At 37.2% G+C, this 12,693-nt stretch overlaps 1 protein-coding gene across 1 annotated transcript in view; it reads right to left on the reverse strand.

Annotated features, from left to right (window-relative positions):
• Positions 1 to 3,770: 3,770 nt before the first annotated feature.
• The window catches only part of LOC128733188 (uncharacterized), a 599,692-nt gene continuing 590,769 nt past the window's right edge, over positions 3,771 to 12,693 (reverse strand). Inside the window, exons 7-8 of the mRNA XM_053826862.1 lie at positions 4,514 to 4,783; positions 3,771 to 4,401 (exon numbers count right to left, since the gene is read on the reverse strand). Coding sequence (XP_053682837.1) covers positions 3,985 to 4,401; positions 4,514 to 4,783 — 687 coding nt within the window. The 3' untranslated portion in view covers positions 3,771 to 3,984. The remainder of the gene's footprint in view (positions 4,402 to 4,513; positions 4,784 to 12,693) is intronic.

A 12,693-nucleotide genomic window follows, 5' to 3' on the forward strand; every position in this document is an offset into this window, starting at 1 on the left:
TACCATATTGATAGCACCATAAATTAGCAGTTTTATTGCGGTTGCTTGTCAAAATCAACTCTGCTTGGTGCGCCATATTGTATTGTTACGCTCCACCTATAGTAAGTTTATAAAAGATGTGGCGCAGCCAACTAGTTGTATCGTGATAATACCGTTTTGATTCAAACTTCGAACACTTAAGCTATGCTGAATTTTCTTCAAAGAAAAATGTTCGAAAACATCTTTATTCCATTCCCATAAATGGTTTAATAGCATGACAATTTAATTATTTTCGTGTTAAAATTTTGAAAATGAGGATAAAATGTTAATTTAGATTGAAAAACACTAAAAAACTGCTGTTCGGTTTTGATTCAAACTTCGAACACTTTCATGCGAATTCAAAGCTTGAATATTTCAGTCTCAGACATCGAACACTTGTATTACTTTGAAAAGTATTAATGTTTTTAGTGTCATTTAACTTAAATACATAAGTGAAATTTCGTCCTTTTTTTAAATATTGTCTTTTTAAATCCACCTAACAGTCTGATTTAAATTTTTCACACAATAAGTAGTTTCAATCCGTACTTCTGTAGTCAATTGCTAATATTTTCAAACTCTATGTACCACATCTGAAGTAAGTTAACTTTGTACAGCTTTACAATGCAGATAATTCATTTTCCCGAATGAAAATCCGGAAAAACCGGATATTATTCGTGGGTGTTCGAAGTTTGAATCACACCTCAAAACGTGATTCAAATTTCGAACACTTTTTATTTATCTAATATCTTTGAAATAATGCATGAAATACTGTATTTTAACTATGCTTTACATATACATAGTACATATATATCACGCACTTACCTAATAATCGCGCAGTGGGAAGGTAAATGTTCTAAAATTGGTAAAATAATGCAAACGAAAAAACAGCTACTTTTGCACGAAACGCTAAGAGTATACGAACGAAGTTAAAATCTGAGTTCTCACTTTTTTCCAGCGCCTGCTGATTTCTTACAAGGAGTCCTACAGTTCAATGTCATACCTCACCGGATAGAGGACATTCTGACGAACACGGTGGTGTACAATAAGCATAATAAATTATCATATTAGCTATACTAACGAGCATTTTATTCTGAAGTGTTCGAAGTTTGAGACTGTTTTAAGTTTGAATCAAAACGGTATAAGCAACCACAATAAATTCTCTTTAATAACAGTTTTATTTTAGTTTTATAGCTAGCTATAAGTAGTTATTGACTTGTATCGCGTTGATATTGTACAGCACCATGATGAAACTAAAGGCAATGATTCATACCGCAATGAAACCTTTATAAAATTCAAACATCAATTCCGGCATCCGAAAAGAAATGATGAAAATCCATTATTTTTCGACCATCTAGAGTAAGGCCACCCTTAATGCCTGAGAAAAGTAAAATAACGGCGACATCATAGGTTAGTGCTACGTACCACATTCAAAACTGAAACTGAATTCTACTGCATCTGTTCTTAGCAGGTCCTAACAGCAGGCTTGGCATACACTTTTCACTTTGATTTTGCTCTTTTGATTACTGCTCCTCAGCCAAGCAGAATTTGAAAAAGTGGTGTATGGGGCACTTGTAGAGCTGGTAATTATCTAGAATATTGCTGAAGAAAGTGAAGTTTTATCTTTAGTATTTACGGCGCTGTAGGTCAGTAATGCCGTTGGTAGCAAAAAGAGCGCTCTTTTTGCTACCAAGAGGGTAGCAGCCTTATAGCGCCATAAATACAAAATGCACAATAATGCTTACTTCAGCAATATTGTAGATAATAACAAATTCTACTAACGCCTCATACATCACTTTTTCAAATTTTGCTTGGCTGAGATGCAGTAATCAAAAGAGCAAAATCGAAGCGAAAAGTGTATGTCAAGCCTGCCTAAAAGTAAATAGTTTTCAAACCCGTATCAATCAATACAGCTTATTCTTTATCGCTAGTCCATACTAGTCCAACTACAACTGTAAGCAAAACGCGACGAATACATGACATTTTGTATGACTGATCGTCGCACATAAGAAAATGTTTGCTCATTATCATGTAGGTATTCGGGCTAGTTTCGACGCTTACAAAGAGATAGGAACTGTCGGTATAGAAACAGTACGGACCGATGGTATTGGTTAAAAGTTTAATATGGCATTGCATGCTGGTAAATATATAGAAAAAGTGTCAACCGTATCAGTCCCTGGCAATCAGAACGTTCTAGTGGAGTTCATATTTTTATTAGCGGTTTTATGAAATTGGTCATGAAACCAACTAGAGGAGGAATGTATCATTGGGGATGTCATCGTCCATTTCAGTAAAAACAACGTACTTCTTATTAATAAGTTTATTTTCCATTCCATGTTTTTTTTGTTCGAACAAAACATTTTCCATTATTCACGGCTTAAGTTTATATATTACCTTCACATCCGACTTCACTGTCTTTCAGTGTCAATGCGTTTCTCTGTTTATTGATTTATTTTAGTTATACAATTTTTAAACGTGTTTTACTCGCTTAGTTGTCATATTTTTTGTATAGAATTTTGCATCTATTTTTATGTATAAAAGAAACATAACTATTCACGGCTTGTTTTACATTACTACTAATCAATTTTCTTATTTATTATCTTAACCCACGTCGGAGTCCTGCCATTAACGAATATTCCCCTGGCACGTGTATTTACTCATGCGCTTTACAAGTAGATCCCTACAGGGAGTTGGCTGACCCGTGGCAAAGTTTCTTAAACTTCCACTCGTGTAACATTTGCAAAAAGAAAAACTCAATCAATATTTTCCAGTTATCTACAGACAGGAGATTGAACAAAGTAAACAAACGTACAGTATAGAGTACCGAACCCTCGGCGTACAGCTGGCAACAGTCGTTGGGAGTTTTTATTCCCACGTTCAGATGCTTTCCAAAACTTTCCCAAAATTGTTTTTCATTTACCATATTTGTATATCAATAAGTACCTCCAGCTACACTCACATCGGTTTTGCACTCGGCGCACATTTGTTTTTTTTTTTGTTTGTTACATTAGCTTACCACCATTTTCGCTACTTATTTATTTATTATCTGTTCGAATCGGTTCCGATTCGCGCGCATTTTCAGCGCCAATTATGATTGTGTCATCAACTTTTACACTGCCCTGTACATGGAACCAGGATGCACCAATTTGTCACTTCGTTTCTGTACGCAGCTGAATCATCGAATTCCACAGCGGCTGTAATCTACCATAATTATGATACACGTATTAAAAGTAAATAAATGATCATCATCAGTATTATCAGATAACGTAAACTGCATTATAGTTTAGTTTATGCTTGTGTATGTTTTGTGTATTATTTTCTATCTGCCCTCACTAAGACTAAAGGCTTTGTTTGCTTTCTTGCAGAACCATCGACCTTCTGGAAACGTTAACTGAACCAGGAATTGTTTACGTACCTAGCAGTTGAAGTAAACAATTTGAGCACGCATTCAGGACATCGAACAACGATATCCTTTTTTTCTCTAAATAGTATTGTTTGCTAACGTTGGCTCATGGTTACATGGCATAATCTCTCGTTTTGCTTTTTTTTTCTTATAAACATTTGTATATGTTTATTGGGCCGTTCCTATCCAAATGTTTTGCTTATTAGTTTAAAGCATAATTGATTAATTTCACTGCTTTTGTTTTTTTTTGCCGACGTCCCATAGCTGCGACAGTGTGCGTACGGCGCTGGTTGACCGGAAGCCAGTTTTGTTCTATCAAGGAGGTTGAAGCAATTGGAGAGTACGCTCTAGAGTATGGTTAGTGTAAAAAGCCCAAATACATTTATGTTACATGCACATTTCAACAGTCCCATTCGCTAAATGTTTCTTTATAAATATAAGTATTTTAAGTGTATTTGAGTGCCTGTTGTAATCATTCAATTTTGGATCAATTTGTAGTGAGCTGTTTGACAGTGTGCAACAGTCATTGTTTTTAGAGTTTGTATTTACAAAGTCGCCCGAGTCGGTCACCAACGATGTACTGTACTGACGACTCGTTGCTTTAGGGACAACAATAGCACCATCACCGTAACTAGAGTGCACCCGAGGGCTCCAATAGCTGTTAGACGTGCTCCGGCACCGGTTAGGGCCGAATTGTCCGGATCACCGTTCGCTTTCCGTCGGTTGTTCGATCCGTCCAGACCGAGCAAAGCCGGTGAAATGGTCGTCACCAGATCGCTAACGATGATCATCTGCTGGGCGCTTTTCGTGTAGATGTGTAGGATCGTTATTTCGCACATAACGGTCAGGCTGGTCTGGAACGGAGGCATGCTTTGGTAGATATCCTGTAGGACCTGACTGTGCGGGTACATCTCCAGCGAGGAGAACGTCGGTGTGCCTTCGTACGAGCGATACGTGATTCGTTGGTATGGCGAACGGTGGATCTGTGCGCAGAAGCGGTAATAGATTAAGAAAGTTGGATTTAATAAAGAATAAATGGCACAAAACAGTGTAAGACGGCAATTGTGAAATTGAAAGTTTCGATCGAGCACCTACCTTCTTTGCGTTGATGTACCAGGTGATGTTGGCTGGCGGGAAGGACGTTCCCACCGTGCAGACCGCCCGGAAGTTGTCCAACGTGGTTATGTGCGTTTTGTCAAGCTGCATCTGCGGATCCTGCTTGGGCAGTTCGACAACCTGCATTCGTGCCTGTCGGATATCGGTGTGAAACAGGGGTGCATCCTCGGATACCTCGCACTGAAACTGTCCGGTAAGGTCCCGCGTTACTCCGCGCAGCGTCACCGAAGTGGCATCTGATTGGGATCCCTGATAAAGTGAAAAAATGTTACACGTTAGTCGCTCGCTTCGTGAAGTGAAGATTATAACTGAATTGATTAGCGATTGACATCCTATCCATTATCAGCAAGAAATAATTCAACAGTGGCAAAATAACATTGCATTGTCATTTCGGCAAGATTGGTAAATGTTTATCTCTTTATGAACTCGTCCTACCCTGGCCCATATAGTAATACAGTGGATTTATTTGAACAACTGGTAACCCTAAATATGCTGTTCTTTGTCATTGTTTTGGTGGTTTGATTCAGTTGGCAGTTGCAAGCAGCGAATATTTTATTCTCCGATCAGATTTCTACCATAATCGTAGGAAAAACGTATTGTGAAACAGATTAAACACGCTAGGTCAGTAGGGTAAGGTGGTGCAGAATGCACCGCTTAAGCAAAACATCATTTTGCAGAGCAACGGCGTGTTTGTTCCACGTTTTTCAACTTCTAGAAGACTTTGGGATCTTTTTTACACTTATTCCCGGTGAAATTTCCTAACAAAAACCAGTATTTTTTGTTATTTTTGACGATTTTTGGCAAGAGTCAAAAATATTATGTGAGGCAGAACGCCAAAGCTAGGCGTTAAACGCAACCAAAAAATTTACCATTCAATCACGTGTTGTATAAACTCCTAAAACTAGGCTGCCGCTATAGCGGAAGCGTTCGTTATAGTGTTTGTTACATACGCTTATTTTCTGGGATACAATGGGTTCATATCTCAACATAATTGGCAATAAAATTTAATCATCTAGTTTGCTCCAACTGATGTGTGATGAAATATTGTAAGTTAAACAATGTACAATTACGTTTAAGGCAAATTCTAAGTTCTATACAAAACATAATATTGTTGCATTTTTAATAAATAATCCGAAACAAAAGATGTACTGCAAATTAAAAATATTTTATAACTGTTCGATCCCGCTGTGATGCATTCTACCCCTGTTTTGTATTTTGAAGTTTTTTGTAATATATGTGAAAAATATGCATAGTTCATGCCGTTTTTGTGATGAATCATCGAGTATGACAGCATATCAATTAGATAGACTGTATTTATCATGAAATTTGCATACCGACTAGTGGTAAAAGCTTAAGAGAAAACCGTGATTTCTTACATGTGGAATGAGATCGCGGATAATCGCTTGATTTATTGGATGTGGCTATGTTTGATGCTTTTACATTCTACACAATTATGAATTAGCGTGTTTTACACCAAAATAAAATGCGCATTCATAATTTTACAAAATAGTTTCCGCGTTTTTAAGCAATTAATAGCATGGGCAATTCTACCCCCCAGTGCATTCTGGACAGTCTTACCCTACAAACAAATCGTGTTTAGGGGAAGACTGTCCAGAACGCACCGTGGGGGTAGAATGGCCCATGCTATTAATTGTTTAAAAACGCAGAAATAATTTTGTAAAATCATGAATGCGCATTTTATTTTGGTGTAAAAAAAGCTAATTCATAATTGTGTAGCATGTAAAAGCATCAAACATAGCCATATCAAATAAAATCAAGCGATTATCCGCGATCTCATTCCACATGTAAGAAATCACGGTTTTCTCTTAAGCTTTTACCACTAGTCGGTATGCAAATTTCATGATAAATACAGTCTATCTAATTGATATACTGTTATACTCGATGATTCTTCACAAACACGGCATTAACTATGCATATTTTTCACACAAATTGCAAAAAAACTTCAAAATGCAAAACAGGGGTAGAATGCACCACAGTGGGATTGAACAGTTATAAAATATTTTTAATTTGCAGTAGGGTAACAAAGGGTAAGAAGGCCCGGCGGGGTAAGAGGAACCACATCGATTTCGCCAAGAAATCCTTAAATTTTCTACAAATGCCCCAGTATGTTTTGTTTATTAGACTATCTAAACACTTTCGAGACAACCTGTGGCACTCGGCCGTATCCAATGCCAAAACTAGAATCAAAACAAACTTTTCGTTCGCAGTGTCTTCATGCGATATAATTTCAGCAGCAACAAATTTAAGGTTATTCAGCAAAAAAAGCTATGTATTTTGTCGTTTCTATTACCACTGACTTTAATTGGGCAATTCTTGTTCTGTGTGTGGCGGAAAAGGTAAATAAAATAGTACGGATTGAGAGATAAAAGCAAAATAATGTAAATTGTTAACTAGGGGTAAGACGGGCCATTTTTCACGGGGTAAAAGGGCCATACGTCATAGTTCTCATAATTGCCTAAAGTTCTTCTGTTTAGTGTCTTAATGGAATTTAAACATATTAAATGAAAAAACCAACTTTTTTCCTGTTGAATTTGACTAACTTTTTTATTGTTCTGACAGATACGCATGTCGTTTACGACTTGCAGGCTTCATCAGTGTAATTTTCGAAGTACACCTGTAATAAAAATTATTCCTGAATCTGAGATCATCCAGTCTAACACAGAGCCTCCCACGTCAAAAGAAGCCAACAAGTGCCATTCGAATAACAAAATCAATGTAAATTTGGATCTGACGGAATCAAAATTCGATGATCCCAAGTCACTTAACCGCTCATTTAATGTGTCGCCTTCTTTGCCTTCACCTAAAGTGAAGCGTATTCAAACAGTAAAAGTCCTGCTGACAAATCAACAAAATAACGCCAAGAAAAGAGTAAATAAAAACCAGTGGAGTAAAATAACGTCTACTCTTATTTTCAAAATTGAACTAGTAGTAAAATTCCTTCTTTTTGCAGGTCTCTAAACTAAACTATACCTTCTTTTAGCATGTACCTAAAACCCCTTAAGAACTTATTCTTACTTAGTTAATAATATTGAAATTGTGTTTACAACTCAAAGAAACCTTCAAACCTGCCACAATTCGCCTTACTCCGCCATGGTCCGTCTTACCCCTTTGGTGGTCCTTCTTACCCCGCCTGGTTGTGAACGAGTAATTTTTAGACGTTTCGAAAATTGATGAAAAATCGCGGAAAAATAGACTAATTATTTCTTTATATAATTTTTAATGGTAGATAAATGAATGCTTTTCCATGTGTGGAACAAGAAAAGGTGAATTTTCGTACACATTTTATGCTAGCAATTTATTCGCTTAGGGGGGCTGTCTTACCCCGTCTTCCCTACATCTTTTGTTTCAGATTATTTATTAAAACTATTGCAATATTATGTATTGTATAGGACTTAGAATTTGCCTTAAACGTAATTGTACATTCTTTAACTTACAATATTTCATCACACATCAGTTGGAGAAAAATAAATGAATAAATTTTATTGCCAATTATGTTGAGATATGAACCAATTATTACATCCATCCCATCCCAGCAAACGAACACTATAACAAACGCTTCCGTAATTTTTGAAGCCTAGTTTCAGGAGTTTATTCAACACGTAACTATATGTAAAATTTGCTGGTTGCGTTTAACACCTGGCTGGGCAAACTTGGTGCGTTTTGGCCACGGGTTTTGGCGTTTTGCCTCACATAATGATTTTGACTCTTGCTAAAAATCGTCAGAAATAACAAAAAATACCCGTTTTTGTAAGGAAATTTCATCAGGAGATAGTGTAAAAAAATCCCAAAGCCTTTTGGAAGTTGAAAAACGTGGAACAAACACACCGTTGCTCTGCAAAATGGTGTTTTGCTTAAGCGGTGCATTCTGCACCACTTTACCCTATATGCATTGTCTGCATAAGCAAATGATGCCATATTGAGAATGACATTTGAACCATTTTTGTGTTCAGATTAAAAACGGTCAAACGAACGAATATTTGAGTAAATGTACTCAAGCGAAACACGTATGAAATGCCAACTTTTCGCTGTTGCTGATCAGCTACCTGTGCTAAAAATCTCACACATAGCGAACGAGTCAAGCGTGTCAACCTGGATAAAGGTTTTTCGCATTTAACAACATTTATATTGAACCAATTGTACAATGATTTGATTAAAACGATTCTTTCCTGTAGAGTGGTAACAACGGCACTAGCAGGATAACGACCACCGAGTAATCTAGGTCAGTTACCGTTTTCATTGTGCAGCGAATCGCTAGTCTGGAATATTCCTACTGCAATTTATTTATGTTTAAAAAAAATAAATGGAAGTTTTAGCAGTTTAATTGACTAATTTTGTTATTGTTATCATTTACTGAATTATAATCTTATAAGATTCCTATACTAACGATTGCGTGCTACTATTGTAAATCAAGACTTTGATGGGTTCTAAAGAACATTTTCTGATTTAGAATGGTTTATATGTTTCCGAGGTAACAAATAAGCTTTACCCTAAGCAGTAAATCAACCGTTTATTGGCATTTCTGACGTATTTAATTACACGTTACTGGATGTTAGCTTTATGACTCCATAACTGTTGCAAATTGGTATCCAAATTTCTATTCAAATTCTTCCTGTCAATACTTTCTTATGTAGCTGGCCTAATGTTTTATGACAAGGTCTGCGTAACATAATTCCTCCATCTAATTTGGTTCATGACAGCTGGTCTCTAGTTCCACGAGCACCCAGTGCTCACCAGATCTCTTTCCACCTGGTCTTATCACATCGCTCGCTGCGCCGCTCTTCGTCTAGTTCCTACCGGATATGATGCGAAAACCAGGATTTGCAGGATAGTTGTCGAGCATTCTAGCAACATGTCCTGCCCAATGTATCCGTCCAGTTTTAACCACTTTCTAAATGCTGAGTTCGCCGTAGAGATGGGCGGATGCATGGTTTATTCTTCACCTCCATACACCGTTCTCATGCACGCTGTTAAAGTTCCCTACTAGCACGGTTGTTACAAAACAGTTGTGACAACCGATATCTGACTAATTTTAGTCATAAACAAGTTTCTGCAACTAGAAGTACCAAAAACGTGCTGCGGGGCATCCGTCGTTAGAAAACTCTGAGTTCTCGCGGGTCCTCTTCAAGCAGTATCCACGTTTCATGCCCGTAGAGGACAAGCGGTCTAATTAGCGTTTTGTACTATGTGCACTTTGTACGGAGGCTCAGATTGTTTGTAAGTGTTTGTGGAGTCCGTAGTAGGCCGAACTTCCGCTGATAATACGCCTTTTAATCGCACGGCTTGTATTGTTGTCCTCTGTTGCGAGTGAACCAAGGTACATGAATTCGTCGACTACCTCAACTCATCACCGTTGATTACTACGGTACTATCTAAGCAGGCCATGTCGCGTTCAGTTCAGCCCGCACCATATACCTAGTGCTAGACGTATTTATCTTCAACCTCTTCTTTTCTGCTTCGCCTTTCAGTCTAGTGTACTGATCTTTTACCACCTCAAATGTACTGCCGACAGCAACCCGGTAACAATGTGACAGCTCCCATACTAATCAAACGTACCTAAAACTGCTGGTTCATGGTTCACTACAGATGTTTGAAAGCGGCGTAAATATCGAAGAAAGAGTTTATTATCATTTGTTTTGGCAAAAAATCCCTTGTGCATATAAGATCTGAATTGGTTTATTATTTCAATAGAGTATTTTATGAACTGACAACATTATGTCAAGTATCAAAACATTTCCGTGGTATGACAATAGCAGCATAACTGGTTCTTCTGTCATAATAACATGCTCTTTTTGGTTCTGTCATGTAACAGAGTGTTTTTTGTACAACTGCAACGATCTCTATTGCTTGGATTTACTCTTGAATTTTGCTTAACTTGTTCTGTTAACGACAAAATCGATCCAGCAATCATGAAAGAGCATTTCATTTTGAATTGCGCAGCGGATAACTTTCAATGAAACACGCAATATTTAAATACTTTAGAGCAGACAACTCGTACACAAGAGTGACAATCTTGTAATAAATACCGCTTTTTATCTTGTAAACAAATCAATCAAACAACCCACCAATTCAAACAGTTTTACCGAAAACATGAAACAATGCTGAAATAATCAATACGCACTTTTCAAATCGTTGTCCAGACAGCTTTTTGCGTTCACATTTAACGTAACAAAAATTAACATTTCCTTTGGAAATCGAAGGTGCGTCAATTTTGACCGGCACGTAAAAACGATCGTCGCGACATTTTTGACACTGGCGGGTGTTATGGGAAACTGTTAAAAACTGTCACTTTGTTACGGGGTAGGCCGACAGCATCCAAATAAATAAATTGACTGCATGTACCCAGTACATGTTTAACAGCATGTAAGTATTCTGCTGTTTTTTGTTAAAAAAAAACCCAAAACTACCTGTTCTTCTATTAGAACTAGGTCTAGGCTGAAGAAAGAGAAACAATCGCTTAACAGATTGAAAATATCCTCTCGTACTCTAAGTGTCAGCTCACTTTTATTGATCGCACATGATAGCCAACTAACTAAAGTATTAGGGAACAACAAATTTTACATTGTGTATCTTAAACAACGTGGATATTTGTAATAATTACTGATGGATAGAACGGGAATAGGCAATTACGACGAAGCAGAATGAAGCCCCATTTCTGTAAAATGAAACAAACTGGGAAAACCCGTGCTTTTTTAATAAGCTGTAATTTACTCAGTATACAGCTGGTAGTCGCAGTCGTCAAAATACAGCATTCCACCAGTTAAGGAAACTTTTTTCCCAGTACTTTCCACAATCAAATAGCTTAATGAAAGCAACAAGAAGCAATATCACAAGTGGCCATAAGTTTTATTCGGACGCGGTGTTCTACGCCTGTTTAACTGTATTACGTTAAAATGTTTCGAGAGCGGCCCGGGCTCTTCATATCGTTTTGCTACGGGATATATCCATCCCTAAAAAGCGAAAAACATATCAACTAACTTTCCCTTGCTCAAAAAGCACCGCTCTGTGAGTAAAAAATTACAGTTACGTTTTTTGTAGCGTGTTCTCGGATTAACTTTGTATTTCAGGTTGTTACTAGGAAAAACTTTCCACTCTGACTGATGATTTTACACATGAGGGGATTATTGTATGACCTATGAGAAGAAAGTGTTGTTCAGAAAGGAAAAAAAAATGTTCAGCTGAGAATATGTAGTTGCGATAACTTGTAACCATTTCACATTAATGCCGAATCAAAATTTAAAATTGATTGTATTATGAGTAAAGATATGTGTTCCGAGGATCTAATTTAATCTAATCGTCAATTATACAACGATAAGTTATGACGATTATTTTAACACTGCAAGGAACCAAAAAGAACCGCATCAGCTCCGGTGCTCCAGGACATTAAAATCGAACTTGTCTAAACCAAACAAACCACAAACCGGCAATTCCCACTCCGTGTAGTTTATGTAGTACACCAGCCAGTGCAGCTTTCCCCCTGAGGTTACTTGCGCTAAACCGGAAACATAAACACCGAAATGTAAACGAAAGTCCATCCAGCTCCATCCGAACAAGGGTTCATTTATCCCGATATACCCAATCTCGGCAGCAGCTGGTGAAGTGAAACAACTGTACACTTGTTTAAGCCATATTGTACGGTAATCTTCATCTGAAAGAGCAAAGTTTACCCCTAAGGCAATGGAGAAAATAGAAGTACAGTGTGTAAAATAAACAGTAAAATTATTGTTCACTGAAGAAAGTGTTTGACTTTAGTTTTCCTCGTAAGATTCCTCATTAGTACCGGAGTCGGAATCGAGATTCTCGCGCAAGGAAGCCGTGATAACAAAGTTTTCTCAATGGTTCATGTTTGTAGTACGGAAACATATCTTTCTTTAATATTCTCGTTATTTCTCTAAATAGGGTTTATTTCTAATTCCCGTCGTAGTAAGTAAAGCCATTCTAATTTTCATCATTTGTTGGATGGATTTAATATATACTCCAAAAATTCTTGTGCTGATTTGACTAAAACACACTTACCTTCCGATCCGTGAACTTTGAAATCACTGAAAAGCGATTACTAAAGCATATTAATGAAGTTACGCAACTGACTTTATTTCTTAAATTCGTCGTACCGCACAGTGCGTTGAACGTATGGGACTGCG

The sequence above is a fragment of the Sabethes cyaneus genome, chromosome 1 (assembly GCF_943734655.1).
Source record: "Sabethes cyaneus chromosome 1, idSabCyanKW18_F2, whole genome shotgun sequence".
NCBI lineage: Eukaryota > Metazoa > Arthropoda > Insecta > Diptera > Culicidae > Sabethes > Sabethes cyaneus.